Here is a 17,230-nt window from a genome sequence, read left to right on the forward strand (position 1 = left end):
GCATACGCCCACTATCACTTTTATGGCGTTGCGCAGTATTTTAATTGTTTAACATATACAGTATGTCCCTGTAAGTTGTATCCATATGGAAAACTTTTTTATTATTAATTTTACGAAAAAAAGTTATTCTCTATAAAATGCTCTGCATGGTCCAAAACCTAAGATTTAACCATCAAATATCAAATTTTTTGAATATTATACGAGGTATGTCAAAAAGTTTGAATTTCACTCAAGAGTAAAGTAGCTTTATTTTTCACAATATTGAAAATTGCTATTATGAAAAGTTTTTTGGAATTAAAAACTGTATTCTAGTATGCAATTACATCCTTGTAATTGAAAATTTTTTTTTTGAAAAATTATGGATAACTAACATTATTTTCAGTTATTTTAATTCAGATAACTCTTTTATTATTAATTTTACGAAAAAAGTTATACTTAATAAAAAGTTCTGCATGGTCTAAAATCTAAATTACAACCATATTTTGTCAACTTATGTCAATTTTATACGAGGTATGTCAAAAAATATGAATTTCGCTCAAGAGTTAAATTACTTTTTTTTTCACAATATCGAAAATTGTTATTATGAAAAGTTATTTAGAATTAAAAACTATGTTTCAGTATGTAATTACACCCTTCTAATTGAAATATTCTGAACTATAAAGGTACTTTACTTTTGATCTAAATTTATCTTTTTTGACATACCTCGTATAAAATTGATAAAATTTGATATAAGATGGTTGTATTTTAAGTTTTAGACCATCCAGAAATTATTATTAAGGATCACTTTTTTTCGTAAAATTAATAATAAAAGAGTTATCAGAATTGAAATAACTGAAAAAATAATGATAGTTATCCATAATTTCTCAAAAAAAATTTTTTCAATTAGAAGGACGTAATTGCATATTATAATATATTTTTTAATTCCAAATAACTTTTGATAATAGCAATTTCCAATATTACGGAAAATAAAGCTACTTTACTCTTGAGTGAAATTCAAACTTTTTGACATACCTCGTATAATATTCAAAAAATTTAATATTTGATGGTTAAATCTTAGGTTTTGGACCATGCAGAGCTTTTTATAAAGAATAACTTTTTTCGTAATATTAATAATAAAAAAGTTTTCCATATGGATACAACTTACAGGGACATACTGTATGATTTATAGTTTTTATTTAATTCTAATTATTATTTTTTCGTTTTGGGCCCTACGAGGCCCCCTTTGGGGCCGAGGCCCCTAGGCAACTGCCTACTTTGCCTAATGGTTAAATCCGGCACTGTTGCAACATAGTGAAGAGAGGAACAAGATGATTATTTATCGTCAGAGTTAGACAACAACAGTAAAGTTTGGTAAAACATATCGATGTTTAACAAAGACGACCAAAATGTCATTGAGAAAACGAACTGGCCAAAAAATAACATATTGGCAACAATTTTGACGTGGCAATATGAAACTGGAGGAAACTGAAAGACATCCTGTTCTTGTAGTTTTCTTCTGAAGTTGCCATGATCTACGTGGTTTCCGACCTACCCCTTTCCGCGTAAGGCCTGACGTTAATAAATGTGTAAAAATGTTCAAGGATCGTTTTTATATTCGCCATCACCATTGTTTCTTCTGGTTTCATTCGAATTCTTACTTTCTCATTACTTCTCCTTTCTGTTCTTGATATACTGGTCTCCATAGTTCTTGCAATCTGTATTAAGCGTTTTGTTATGTTTACACAATCCAATAATTATTTTTGAATGTCCCAGATACTATCTCACCATTTTTGAGCATTGATTTTCACTCCAGTCCAACCAAGGTTTTTATTTTACAAATCCTGTTTAAAAATTATATCGTGTATTTATAATTATTTACAGTGCACGCCAACAGAGGAGAAAACGGAAGATACAAAAAACGAATTTTAGTCGAATATTAAAATCTTAGAAAGAGAGTACAATAAACTGAACAAACAAAACACCAGGATGATCTAAGGAGGATATGAATGCCAAATTAGGAGGAGAAATATGCTGCAGAAAAATAGTAGGAGGGGAAAGCAAACATGAAATAACAAATAATAATGGAAGGAGAGTAAATGAGTTCGTGGAAGAACGGAACATAAAAGTGATGACCCACATTTCAAGCCCAAGGATATCTATAAAGAAACATGGATGGCACCAAATGGGAAATACACAAATCAAATCGATCATATAGTTATAGATAAAACACATCATACAGCAATAAATAATGTAAGATCATGTAGAGGGGCCGATATCACTTTATAGTTAGGATAGATGTCAAGATAGAAGAAAGAGAAAAGGAAAAAATAAAAATAAAGACACTAGAATTAAAGGATTTGATGTAGGAAAGCTGATGGAATCAAAAGTGCAACAAAGTTTTTAGAAAGAATTGCAACGAATATGCCAAGAAAGTGAACATAGATAAGGTAGAGGGTATAAACGACCAATGGAAACGACTAGATGATATAATAAAGAAAGCTACCAAGCAAACATTACCATATAAAAAGCCCAGAAAAACGAAATATGGTGGGATGAAGAATACCGGGCAGAGACAGAAAAAAGAAATAAACTAAGAATGTGAGAATTACAAACACATCAACCTGATGCAAAAGCAGCATATAAGGAGAAGAGCAAAAGTAAAAAAGATAAACAGACATAAGAAAAGAGGAGGTAATGAACAAAGAGTAAAAAAATAGAGGGCAACTATAAAAAAAGAAATTAGAAACTTTTACAGAGAAACTAAGAAAGGGAAAAAGATATAATACCAATGTGTATATAAAGGACAAGGAAGGAAACTTATTAGGCGATGAAGAAAAATGAAAGGGAGATGGAGAGAATATTTCTATGAATTTCTAGACGAAAACCCACTGGAAAAAGAATGGCGGACAATAGGAGAAGACGATATTGAAGTACAGGAACCAACAGAAGAAGGAGTAGAAAAAATCTTAAGCAAAATGAAAAACAATAAGAGCGCCGGACAGAATGGAATAGCAATAGAAAATATTAAATATGCCGGCAGAGAGATAAAACGTAAATTTTATGAACTAATTGTGGACATATGGAGAGAGGAGCAGATGACGGATGCTTGGGACAAAGCAACACTAATACCGATTTTAAAGGACGGCGATGAGGCAAAGTGTAAAAACTATCGGGGAATATCACTGCTAGATGTGGCCTATAAAATAATAGCGACAATCATTAAAATCAAGCTGGAGTTAGTAGTTGAACCGCAGATAGGAGAATATCAAGCAGGGTTTAGGAAAGGCAGAGGAACAATCGATCAGGTATTCATAATGAAAGAGGTACTGACCAGTTACTATGAATACAAAATTCCGGAAATATTATTATTAATATTATTATATTAAATATTAATATTATTATTCATAGATTTTAAAAAGGCGTACGACTCTGTCAAGAGAGAAAAAATTGCGGAAGTTATGGAAGAATTTGAAATACCTACGAAGCTAAAGAAACTAGTGACGATGACATTGAAGCATACGACCTGCAACGTAAGAGTAAAAAAAGGAACCTCAGAAGATTTTGCAGTCAGATTAGGACCTAGGCAAGGAGACCCGCTATCAACGCTAGTATTTAACATGATACTAGAAAAAATCATTAGGAATAGCAACTTTAATAGAAATGGGCACATATTGTACAAGAGTCATCAATTAGTGGGATATGCAAATGATGTGGCAATTGTAGCTAAGAAACTGAAAGAGATAACAGAAAGATTAGTAAATGAAGCGTATAAGCTGAGTCTACAAATAAATCAAAAGAAAAGCAAGGTTATGAAAGTAGGAAGAGAAAGGGGGATGGGACAAAGTTCAAGGTAAGCACACAATTAGGAGAGTTTAAGTTTGAGGAAATAAACAAATTTGTATATCTAGGAGCACGGATAACAAACAAGTGTGAAGAAATTAAAGAAATTTATGCCAGATTAAGTAAAGCCAATCGATCTGTGGGAGCCATGAATTATTTACTAAGATCAAAGCAGCTGTCATGGAATACGAAATTCAGGATTCACAAGACCATAATACGACCAACGGGACGGAAGGAAATCCACAAAGGGACATGGAAGTCGCCCGACGGAAAAACAATTAACCAAATAGATCATGTAGTAATAGAAAAAATGGACATGAATTTTATATCAAAAATAAAAAGCATGAGAGGAGCAGAATGCAATGCAGACCACTACCTAGTAAGAGTGACATGCATGAGAAACTGGGGTGTGACCGAGAAGGTAAAAAGGAAAAACGGAAGGTAAGAGAAAATACAATTCGACCCTATTGAAAAGTGAAGAACTAAAAGATAAATATAAAGAGAAAATATAAATAGAACTGGCAACATGCGCACAAGAAATGGAAATCGAAGAAAGCTGGGAGAAAGTAAAAACATCAGTAATGAAGGCAAATGAGGCAGTTCTAAACAGTACAATGAGAAAAGAAAAAATAAATGACTGGTATGATGAAGAATGTAAAAAAGCAGCTGAAGCAGTTAGGAAAGCTAGACAAATAATGCTATTAAAATGTGTATAGGGACGCAAGAAGGGAAATGAAAAGACAATGTAGGAGAAAGAAGAGAATATCCAAAGAAGATAAGCTAAAGGAAATTGAAGAAAAATTTCAAACTAAAGAAATAAGGTCATTTTACCAAGAGGTTAAAAGAATGGACAAAGGATATCACAGCCGAAGCATCTATATTAAGAATGAAGAAGGATTACTAATAAGTGAAACAGCGCAGGTGCTAGAAAGATAGAAAAATTATTTCGAAGAGCTATTAAATAATGTTGAAGAGGACGAGATGGACATAATACATAACATGGAAGAAAACGATACGATAGTGGGGACGCCAACAAAACAAGAGGTAATTAATATAATCAGCCAACTTAAAAACAACAAAAGTCCAGGAGCGACAGAAATAACAGCTGAAATGTTAAAGGCAGGAGGAGAACAACTGTACGAGCAACTATATTGGTTGGTGAAAAAGATATGGGAAGAGGAAAAAATGCCAAATGACTGGATGCTGGCTAGAATCTGCCCCATACATAAAAAAGGAGATAAACAAATATGTGAAAATTATAGGGGAATAGCACTCCTAGAGACAGGGTATAAGATAATAGCACAATGCATACGTGGAAGACTGAACGAATACATGGAGGACACTGTGGGAGAGTACCAGGCAGGCTTTCGATCCAACCGTTCGGTAACAGACCAGATTTTCACGCTAAAAGAATTACAAGCAAATTGCTGTGAGTACAAAACGATCCTGTATGCGCTGTTCGTAGATTTCAAGCAGGCATATGATCGTATAAATAGAAAAGAAATGTACCGTGCTCTGAAACAATTACAAATGGCCAAAAAATTGATTAGCTTGATTGAAATGACGTTGGCAAAAACGAAAAGCGAAGTATTGTGGAAAGACATCTCAGAAGACTTCGAAATCAAACAAGGACTCAGGCAGTGTGACTCGATGTAAACTACATTGTTCAATCTTGTTCTTGAAGTAATAATGAGAAATTGCCGCATAAAAATGAAAGAAACCATATTTAAAAATGAACATCAATGTATTGCTTAATATTAGCAAAATCAAAGAAAGAATTGAGAAGAATTGTGAAAAAGATAGAAAAAGAAGCAAATAGGTTTGGTCTAAAGATAAATGAAAAGAAAACTAAATACATGATAATGGGTGATACGCAGCAAGACAATGAAGAGTTTATAAAAATACAAGGGGAGAAAGATTACATATACAGTTTTGACAGAGTGGAAGAGTTTACTTACCTTGGTGTGACAGTAATGGAAAATGGACATGAGGATAAAGAAATAGAATCCAGAATTACAAAAGGCAACCAGAAATACGGAGTGCTGAGAACCTTAATGAAGTCTAAGTTTGTTTCAAGAAAAACAAAAGAAATAATTTACAAGACAGTGATTAGAGCTACGGTTTTATATGGAGCTGAATTATGGGTTTTAAGAAAGGCAGATGAAGAAAGATTAGAAAGATGGGAGAGGAAAATTCTCCGATCAATTTACGGAGGCATAAATACACAAATGGGATGGAGAAGAAGAACAAATAAAGAGTTGGAAGAGCTGTATACGGAACCAAAAATCACCGCGATAATAAAGGCGCATAAAATAAGATGCCTGGGACATGTGCAAAGATTGGAAAACCATAGAATGACCAGGATAATATTGAACAGGAAACCAGTAGGGAAAAAAAATGAAAGGAAGACCCCGTAAAACATGGTTTGACAGCGTCCAAGCAGATTTACGAGAATTAAAAATAGATAACTGGAGAAACAAGGTATTAGCAGAGAATGGAGAGGAGTGGTAAGAAGAGCGCAAGAGAAATTGTAACAGAACAATGTGCCATGAATTTTAAAATGAGAGCTATAGGTATATACGTATATATTTATATGATGTATTTTTTAATAGACAAAAATTAATATTGTATATTGTAGATATGTATAGTAAAAAAAATGTAATTGTGTTTTTCACGCCCAGGGCCTACATGGCCTGTTGAGCAAAATAAATAAATACGACCAACAGCGATATACGGATGTGAGATATGGATACTCATCCAAACAACAAAAGAAACAGTAAGAAGACGGGAAAGGAAAATACTCTCAAGACGGGAGTGGTCAAGAAAATAGCATGGAGAGTACCAGATTATAAAATAAAGAGAGGAAGACCACGAAAGCGATATAGAGAGGCGGTAGTAGAAGACCTAAAAGAACAGGGAATAACAGACTGGAAGAAGTTGACAAATAACAGAAAGCTATGGAAAAGAACAACAAAGCTGTGGGCCACAAAGGCCTGTAAAAAAGCTACATCTATATATGTACAGTGCAGGACATAAGCCGTCCTTATTTGTCCATTTTTCGTCACCTTCTGTAAATCATCTTGCCATCATGTATATGGTCCTCCTTTGTGTCGTTTATCTGTTCTTGGTCTCCATTCGGTTAAATTGCGTGTCCACCTACCATTCCTCATCGTTGCCATATGGCCAGCCCATCTCCATTTCAATATGCAAGCTCTCCCCACTATATCTGTAACCATGATTCTGCTTCGTAGGTCTTCATTTGTGATTTTGTTTTTATTGTTAATCCTATCATTGAACGCTCCATTCTTCTTTGTGCTATTCTTAGTTTTGAAATTACACAGTAATTTTTTTGTTAGGGACAGTGTGACACTTAAGCTCTATAATTCAGAAACAATTGATTTCTGAGTTTTGGGCAATGAGAACTTTTGATCAGCATGACCAAATCTCCCTCTCTGCAAAGTTCAAGCCAATTTAACTGACACTACTTTTATACGAAAGAACCTAAGGAACCTTTTACCTAAGGAAAAGAACAGGTATCACTGATGTCGTCGAACGTATAGCCAAGCAGAAATGGAATTGGGCAGCTCACGTAGCGAGACTAAAAGACTCAAGATGGACCAGAAAACTACTTGACTGACGTCCAAGAGAAGACAAATGCAGCAGAGGACGACCACCAACACGCTGGATGGACGACATTAAACGAATGTCCAAGAAATGGCAAGAAGACGCACAGAACCGTGGAGAGTGGCGAAAAATGGGAGAGACCTATATCCAGCAGTGGACTAAAGAGGTTGAATGATGATGATGATGACTTTTACACGAGAAAAGTGCCGGGATCCTTTATAAGTGTTCTGTCTTCTCCAAATCTTATTCAGTAAATCATCAAAAACTCCTTTGATCGCCTTCGGACACATTCTTCAACATTATGCTGAACAGTCTGTCATTGCGCACAACAGTCACACTCAGGAGTAATGGCTTTTCAAAGCAAAGCAAAGCCTGGAGGTTATGATTGATACAGGCCATTTGGTGCACTTCCTGAGGTGAGTAGCTCTCTCATAGTCTTCTTCGGGTATTGGTGAGGCTCAAATGTTTCTGATTTTAGGAGGTGGCGTTTATCAATGGAGGATATCTGAAGTTCAGTCTATCATTTCAATATCACATTGGCCATCGTGGATGGGTAGTTTATGGTTAGCTTGAATAACTTAAGCATGAAGACCAAGTACAACGGTAAAGGCAGCTATGACAGCTTTGGGATTAAACAAGGACTAAAATCCCTATTCTACATCTGCAAATATATTAAGACAGATGTATAGAATGTTAAAAACTAAATCAGAAAAAAATAACCTTGACATTCAGCTAGATTACGTAAAAGTGTTCAATTACGTAAGCAACACCACAAGCTAGATCAAGATGTTTGAACATGAATGAGGAACAGGTACCAAATGTATTGATAAAAGCAGAGACAAGCCTTAAAGTAAAGTATATTTACTTACTCCTATTATGATTATCCTTCTTCTGGCGATCTTTGGCAAGAGCATGCAGTTCAGCATCACTTAGAGGATATGGTTCATTTTTGACATTGAGATCACTTCCTGTAAAGTTATCTGTTTTGAAACCATCAGACGCAAGCGAGCTTGACTCCAGCGATAACAAATCATCTATTAGATCCTCAGCCTGCAAAAAAGAAAGATAAATTAGTTGTCAAGTAAAGAATATAGGAGTTGGTTGTCTAAACTCTAAGTATATTTTTAGCTAAAAGCTCACTCCGAAGCAGTTATTCTAAAGAGTTTTTTGAGCTGCAACCTTACCGTCCTCTTAGATTTCTCACCAAGGAGAGTCATTTTCTTCTACACTCCTGTTTATTTTGACTAAGATTATGTCCATAATTTAGGACACTATATACGTAACATTGAGCTAATATAGTTTTTACAGCTAATGTCAAATAACTGTCACAAAAGACCTTTTTCATTTTCAGAAAGTTAGTATGTTCTTTTTTAATTCTATCATTTGTTGTTATTTTGTGTTAGTAATATTCTGTTAATAATAAAAATACTTCGACGAATATCAGGGAAGAGTCTGTTGGATAGGGAGAGAAGCGAAAACATAAGAAGATCATGCAATGTAGAAGATATAAATGGATGGGTGACAAAACGGAAACAGGAGTGGAACGAGCACATTAGTAGAATAGCAGAGGATAGGATAGTACCAATAGCACGAGATAAGTCACCAAATGGAGGAAGAAGTATTGGCAGACCAAGAAAAAGATGGTGCGATAATTTAAACAATTTAGGAGGCTACTATTGAAGAAGAAACAGGCTTTAAAGCCTACATACAAGAATGAAGAAGAAGAATATTCTGTTAGTAATATATGAGAATATTGAAAATTCAGAGAAATCTGGAGACCAACGAAATGAAGATCTTAAAAAGAATTGCTGGAAAACGACTACGGGACAGGATAAGAAGTGAAAAAATCAGAAAACAGAAAAGAAGAGTGGAATCAACACATAAGCAGGATGTCTGAATTAAGCAAAGTAAGAATAGCCAGGGACAAGTCACCGTTAGGCAGAAGAAGTATAGGACGCCCAAGGAAAAGATGGAATGACAATTTAGGGACAGAATGAAAGGCACCGTTGAAGAAAAACAGACAGTACTGCCTATATAAAAGAAAAAGAAGAAGAAGAAATAAATAACGAGAATCTTCTGATAAACGGAACCAATGTCGTACGAGTGAACAAATATGCATACCTTGGAACAATGATTAACTCCACAAATGATTACTTTCAGGAAATCAAAATCAGAATCAAAAAGGCTACAGCAAATTTTACAAAATGAGAATAGTGTTCTGCAAAAGAGTTAGGTTGGTGAGGTGAATTCATTTTCATGAACTTCATTTTATGCACTTTTACTCTGCTGTTCGTGATTCATCTGATTCGTGTGTTAACCAAGATTGGTTTTTCAGCGGTCTTTGCATTATTTTGAATTATTTGATTGATTTTACAACAACAATTCTGTATAGCAGCGAGACATGGACATTGACGGGGAGACAAAAATCCAGAATCAATGCTATGGAAATAAGGTTCCTGGGGAAAATAGCAAACAGAAAGAGGACAGAAAAAATACGAAACGAAACCATCAGACAAAACCTAAAACTAGAACCAATCAATGAAAAAATAGGGACAACTTAAATGGTTCGGGCACGTGTGTAGATTGTCGAACGAGATACTAACAAAACGAGTGTTCGAAACTAGAGTGCAGGGGAAAACGAAAGAGGAAGACCAAGAGTTATGGATGAAATCAGAAACGAAGTCGAGAAGAAAGGATTGACATTGCAAGAAACCTAACATAAGATCGGAAAGCATGGAGACTACAATGCCAAACTCAACTCCATCAGCCTTACACCTAAAGGTAGAAAGGCTTATAGAGCAGTCATTGGAGCGTAAAATAGGTTTTTACCTCCGAAATTTTTTACTATTAACCGATTTACATGAGATTTTGGAATTCGGCTTATCTTACCCTTAACTTCAAAAGTGATATTGACCCGAACTCCGTTTTTTGTTTTTAAGGGGTGAAAACAACCCCTTAATGGAAAAATTGACATTGAGCCATTTTATCGCCAGAAAACGTGTTTAATAATAAAGAGTGACATTGTGAAGTGTTTTCTAACACAATAACCTCATGTTAAACTCATTTTCATTCCCTTGAAAACCGTATAACCCTTGCAAACAACCCCTAAATCGAAAAAACTTGCAAAAAATCATTTAGTATGGCATAAAAAGATTTAAATATAGAGTAAATGATATTTTACGTTCTTTATCTTAATTATCCTGTTAACCCCTTTCAACCCTTAAAAACAACTTCTAAATAGAAAAAATTTACAAAAAATTAATTTTGTTTGACAAGAAGACTTAAATATAGAGTAAATAATATTTTACGTTCTCTATCTTAATTATTTAATTGTTAACCCCTTTCAACCCTTAAAATCAACCCCTCGATTAAAAATTGTATAAACAATTTCTTTTGATAAACTAAAACGGATTTAAATAACGTTCCACGTTCTCGAAAAAGCTATGCTGGAAAATCATATGCTCAAGTTCTTTAACCCTTAAAACTACCCCTAAATTAAAACATTGAATATGTATGATTATACATTTAAAAATAATTTAATTATAGAGTAAGAAATCACCATTTATTGAATAAAATATAAACTTACAAGTTACGTGGAAGTGTACTAGATTAAATTAGTACTAGTTTTTGGGACACAACTACTTCAATTTTGAAGCTATCACAACTTATAAACAACCATTTTGAAGGTAATTAAAGGAGCTACAACTTTTTTCATTAACATATGTAGTGAAAAACCTTTTATTTTGAAACGGTGAAGGGTCAAAGGGCCCGAGAGAGACTGTGGTTGCGCTACCGCGCGCTCTTTAATCAATCATATCTTCGTCAATTTTTGTGTGATAAAAAAAAAACAAAGAAACCAAAATTTTTGTCAAATAAAACCTATTTTTTTATTATTATACTTTTTTACGTATCTTTCATTATTTTTGAGATATTATGAAAAGAAGGTGGTTTTTTTAAAAATCCAACATTTTTTTTTTAAAAGACTAAGTTTTCACTCTAATGGCATATAGCATATCCCACCAGAATGAAAACAATGGGAACCTTCTCTTGGTTGGATCAGGGAGAGCAGCATATGTGCCTCCTGATGAGAGACTAATAAGTTTCGAAACCGGTAGAGGTGCTTGCAGCACTCTCTGATTGGACTGGAATATGGTTCGGCTGTATTTTCGTTTTGCAACGAAATTGAAAATGGTTATTCATTTTTGATTTACATTTACTCTGATTGGAGTACGAAGGGAACCATTCTCGTTGTAACTTTACCGCGCTGAGCAGATGGGACGTGAATTGTAAATTGTAGAATTCCCTCATCTTCCTTAGTCTCAGCATCCGTATGGCTTGCAAATTGTAGAAGCCTCGGAGGTGTAACCAGAGAAGGTTCCCATTGTTTTCATTCTGGTGGGATATGCTATATGCCATTAGAGTGAAAACTTAGTCTTTTGCTAGCAGTTGCCGCTAGGGCATCTATGCCATTTCGTTCGTTGCAATTCGGGACTGCACGCTGGGGTTTGTTTTGGTTGGATCAGGAAGAGCAGCATATGTGCCTCCTGATGAGAGACTAATAAGTTTCGAAACCGGTAGAGGTGCTTGCAGCACTCTCTGATTGGACTGGAATATGGTTCGGCTGTATTTTCGTTTTGCAACGAAATTGAAAATGGTTATTCATTTTTGATTTACATTTACTCTGTGTGGAGTATGAAGGGAACCAGTCTCGTTGGAACTTTACCGCGCTGAGCAGATCGGACGTGAATTGTAAATTGTAGAATTCCCTCATCTTCCTTAGTCTCAGCATCCGTATGGCTTGCAAATTGTAGAAGCCTCGGAGGTGTAACCAGAGAAGGTTCCCATTGTTTTCATTCTGGTGGGATATGCTATATGCCATTAGAGTGAAAACTTAGTCTTTTGCTAGCAGTTGCCGCTAGGGCATCTATGCCATTTCGTTCGTTGCAATTCGGGACTGCACGCTGGGGTTTGTTTTGGTTGGATCAGGGAGAGCAGCATATGTGCCTCCTGATGAGAGACTAATAAGTTTCGAAACCGGTAGAGGTGCTTGCAGCACTCTCTGATTGGACTGGAATATGGTTCGGCTGTATTTTCGTTTTGCAACGAAATTGAAAATGGTTATTCATTTTTGATTTTTTTTTCTTGAAATCGTGATTTTTTCAATAAATATGTGTTCCAAAGCAGCGAAACTGATGGAATTCATGAAACTCTTTATATTAAAGTTGATTCTAGACGGAATACGATTAATTTTAATTTTGGTGAAAATGGCACTTATGAAATCCATTGATTAAAAAAACCATTAGATGTTCCTCTTTTTTCATTACAGCTCACTCATTTTACGTACTAAAGACTTTTTTTTTTAACAGTGCTCATTTTAAAGCTTATTTTAAGCACTATAAAATCCTTTCTCATTAGCATGCATAAAATTTATTTGCTCTCCGCTAGATGTCATTGAATACATCGATTAAATTTCACACAAAATAAAAAACGGCTTTGATCTTCAATATCTCGCTTAATATTGCACTTAGAACACTCAAACCAATTTGTTCATTTTTTTACATGCTACAATTTTGTTCAGTATAATATTATCGTTAGAATGCATATTTTTGGAGATATTGGCAAAAAACTGTGGAAAATCGTCAGAAAATTGCCAATAACCTGAAAAGTATTGGGTTTTTGAAAAAACTTTATACAACATTTTTTGCTTAAAATTAGGTCTTATATGGATATCTGAGGTTATTTTGAAAAAAAAATTCCACCAACGAAAAGGGGTGGCAACCACCCCCAGGATGAAAACGGAGTTTGGGTCAATATCATTTTTCAAGTTACGGGTAGGATAAGCCTAATTCCAAAATTTCATGTAAATCGGTTCATAGTAAAAAATTTCTGAGCTAAAAAGCTTCAATGACTGTACTATTAGGACTAAGTAAGTGAGGAATTGAATTTAACATTTCTTGGTCTGGAATAATTATTGTGAATACATTTCTTTATCAATTATTATACTAACGCCGGACCTGTAATTTCCGAAGGTCGTCAAATGACGATTTTTCAGATTCATTCAGATAAGACCTTTCTTTGGATCCATGATCCATTGTTGGGTTTTTTTTATATTATACTATACTCGTATTAAAAATATAAATCTATTTTAGAATAACTTTATTCACATACATTGTCTCATCATTTTTATACTGTTTATCCGATTGTTATTTGAGTGGTTATTATAAAAAAACATGGAATTGAACAGGATGTAATAATTTTAAACAAGTAAATTACACAAAACAATGCGCAATGAATTTTTCTTGAGACTATTGTCATTATAATATTTGATTAAATTGAAATGGGGTGTCATAAAAATCACAATAAAATTAATTTTGATAAAAAATTTTTATAGACAGTCCTGGAAAACCCATATTATGTCGAGAAAATTATTTAGTTTCATTGAATCTTCAAATCTACAAGTTTTGCAAGTTGCAAGTTGCAAGAAGCCAGGAAATACATCTTTTATTTGTGGATCTCACAAAATCATATGACACCATTTGTGTGAGAACGCTGTAGCAGTCTCTTGAACGATCTTCGTTAAACGGCACGATCATCGCCGCAGTCAAACAATTATACAATAAAGCAACATCAAAAATCAAACTAAAAGACACCTTATCAGAAGAATTTCCGGTAAGAAAAGGATTACGACAAGGATGCTGCCTCCCTCCAATACTATTTAAGATCTATTTAAGATCTATTTAAATGAAGCACTAAAACACTAGAGACGATCTGGTTCAGGGATGGGAATTTAACTTGACGACGATATATAACCAGAGAACAATAACCACAGAGAAACGACACGCCTTTGATCTTTGGTGGCTAAGCCGCCAACGACACTTAAAGCAACCAGACCGACCATCGAAGTAATAGTCAGTGGGCATATCACACAATATAAATTCGTAAATAAAATTAAGCACTTATGTTGACTTTCAATAAATTAATATAGAATATTGCACCGAGAAAAAAGTTGCGTACAGGGCCGGCTTTTGTTGGCATTCTTTATAATAATGGAATTATTTTTGATTTACAAAAGGTTGCAAATATATCGCACAATGCAAAGTAATGATGAAAATCATATTGATTGGAACCATAAATAAAAATACCTTTTTGTTTATCCTGATGTTGGCATTGAAAGACCAATAATAAAATATACCTATTTATTACGGTAGGTGTGGCTTTCACTGATTGTTTTTGGCTTGGGCTGATACAAGATATAATTTGTTCGTCGAGGTATTTCCTAATAAATTATATTTTTTAATATAGGTTATCGAAAGATAACACAGCCATTGTAACGGCTAAAGAAATGTCACAAACTCTGAAAGTTCCAATTCTCTTTGGGTGACAAATGTTCGTTATCGATAACAAGAAACTTTATGTTGAAATCGAATGTCAATATTGTTCTTGTCTTGGAAACCTATCAAAAGTAGAGTTTTCCTTTAAAGTCGAATATCGGAGCAAACGAATAAATACCCAAGAAGTACTGTAAGAGTATATTTCTATAAATATAAATATGTAACAATCTAAAAAATAATCAAAAAAGTATTATATGAATCGTTACAATTACACCGATTTGTAACATTACATACACTATACATTCAGTATCATTGTAAATCCAGGATGTCCACCGGTATAAAATGGCGGATTACATATTTTTTCACAACTACTTCAACATGGGTATCAAATGAAAGGGTTTGACTATTAATAAAGAGTTCATTATAGAAAATCCAAAATGGCCGCCAAAAAATGGTGGGTTACATATTATTTAATTTCACAACTACTTCAATATGGGTATCAAATGAAAGGGCTTGACTACTAATAAAGAGTTCATTATAGAAAATCCAAAATGGCCGCCAAAAAATGGTGGGTTAGATATTTAATTTCACAACTACCTCAATATGGATATCAAATGAAGGGGCTTGATTAGTAGAAAAGAGTTCATTATAGAAAATCCAAAATAGCTGCCAACAGAATAGTGGATTACATATTTTCGTTGGCATACTGTTATACCCCCATCTACTGTTTTTTTATTTTTATTGACTTCTAAAAGGCATTTGATCGTAGTAAATATTTTATATTGATCGAGGTTTTAAGAATCATTGGCAAGATTTTCCCAATTATCGCCCCAATTATGTCTCCAAACAATTTTTAGTTTGAATAGTATTTTGATTTTGTTTGCGTCGTGTAAATCAGAAATTGTCGTGTATAGAACTCTTTATATATTTTTATTTCGTAAAAATTGGATATCTTGGAATGCGATGACACCCGGACAACATCTGTTTTGACCTGGTTGGCCCTTCGGAGACTTGCGTCTGTTATGAAAAATACATGCACTGACACCAAATTTATTATTTTTATTTTGAAATAGGTATCCTTTGGTTGCAAGAGCGAAGTTTAGTTTTTTTATGCATTACGTAGGGGTAATGTATACAAGGAAATGAATCACTTTCTTCATGATTTATTATCAATAATATTTAATCAAGTCAAATTAAGACTATTAGATACCTAATAACTAATATGTAAAAATTACAAAGCAATAACAATTACCTATTATTATTCTTAGGAAATCTAAATAAACTTATTTCTCTTCCTGTCGCAGAGGAACATCCGTGAACCACACACGAGTAACCAGACATTTTAACTATTATAATTATTATATAAATGCTCAAACTTGTTAAGTCAAATATTGACCATACACGCCTACGGACTATCGTAAAACAACCAGAGTGGCAGAATTAGCTGGAATTAGAATGTGTTGGGAACACTTAAAGCAACCAGGTTCGCGCATGCGTCTTCAAAAACGGTACACATTTTGAGTACGGTCGTGTCATTTCTCTGTGGTTATTGTTCTCTGATATAACATTGTATACTCTACATTTCGCGGATGGCCAAGTCGTAGTAGCAGCGGATAAGGATGATTTAGAATTCATAACGAGACGGTTATTTCAAACATATGAAGAGTGGGCCTTTCTGTAAATAGAAACAAAACGCAATACTTATGCATCGGGAATAAAGTAGAAGATCTAATAGTTAACGAACATGAAACAATCAAGAACTGTGAGGAATATGTATATTTGGGAACAACGAACAACAATCAACAAGAGTGGGCGCACCGAAAAAGAGATAGAGGAAAGGATCGTGAAATGAAAAAGGGTTATTGGATACCTAAACAGATGCTATGGTCAAAAGAACTATCTAATCAAAGAAAACATCTCATCTTTAAAAGTATAGTGCTCTATGGATGCGAAGCATGGAAACTTACTAAATCCCTGGAACGACGCCTACTTGCATTGGAAATAGACTTCTGGAGAAGATCGGCTAGAAAATTAAGACTTGAAAGAATACAAAATGAGCAAATCAGAAATATAATGGGAGTCAAGTCAACCATTCTAGACGAAATTCAAAGGAGACAACTGATCTGATATTGTCATTCAGAAGGCAATGTCGGAAATAGTAGAGGAAAGTCGCCAATTATGGAATACCATTTTGTTTTGGGGATATTAAATAATACCTTTATACAAATGAAAACAATTAAATGTTGTGACACATCAGTCATACATATATATATATATATATATATATATATATATATATATATATATATATATATATATATATATATATATATATATATACTAAGGATTTCCACAATTTTCACTGTATTCCTTCTCTACATTGCTTCGTCTACTTCATCTCTGAAGGAACTTCGGGGTCTGCCTCTCTTCCTTTTTCCTATCGGGCTCCACTCTGT

General features: G+C 34.0%; 1 protein-coding gene across 2 annotated transcripts in view; it reads right to left on the minus strand.

The window, feature by feature from the left end:
• The window catches only part of LOC114337466 (transcription factor EC), a 598,738-nt gene that overhangs the window by 58,559 nt on the left and 522,949 nt on the right, over positions 1-17,230 (minus strand). For both annotated transcript variants that reach the window (XM_050663117.1, XM_050663118.1), the window contains exon 3: positions 8,313-8,493. In XM_050663117.1, coding sequence (XP_050519074.1) covers positions 8,313-8,493 — 181 coding nt within the window. The remainder of the gene's footprint in view (positions 1-8,312; positions 8,494-17,230) is intronic.

This window comes from Diabrotica virgifera, chromosome 10 (genome assembly GCF_917563875.1).
Source record: "Diabrotica virgifera virgifera chromosome 10, PGI_DIABVI_V3a".
NCBI classification, from domain to species: Eukaryota; Metazoa; Arthropoda; class Insecta; order Coleoptera; family Chrysomelidae; genus Diabrotica; species Diabrotica virgifera.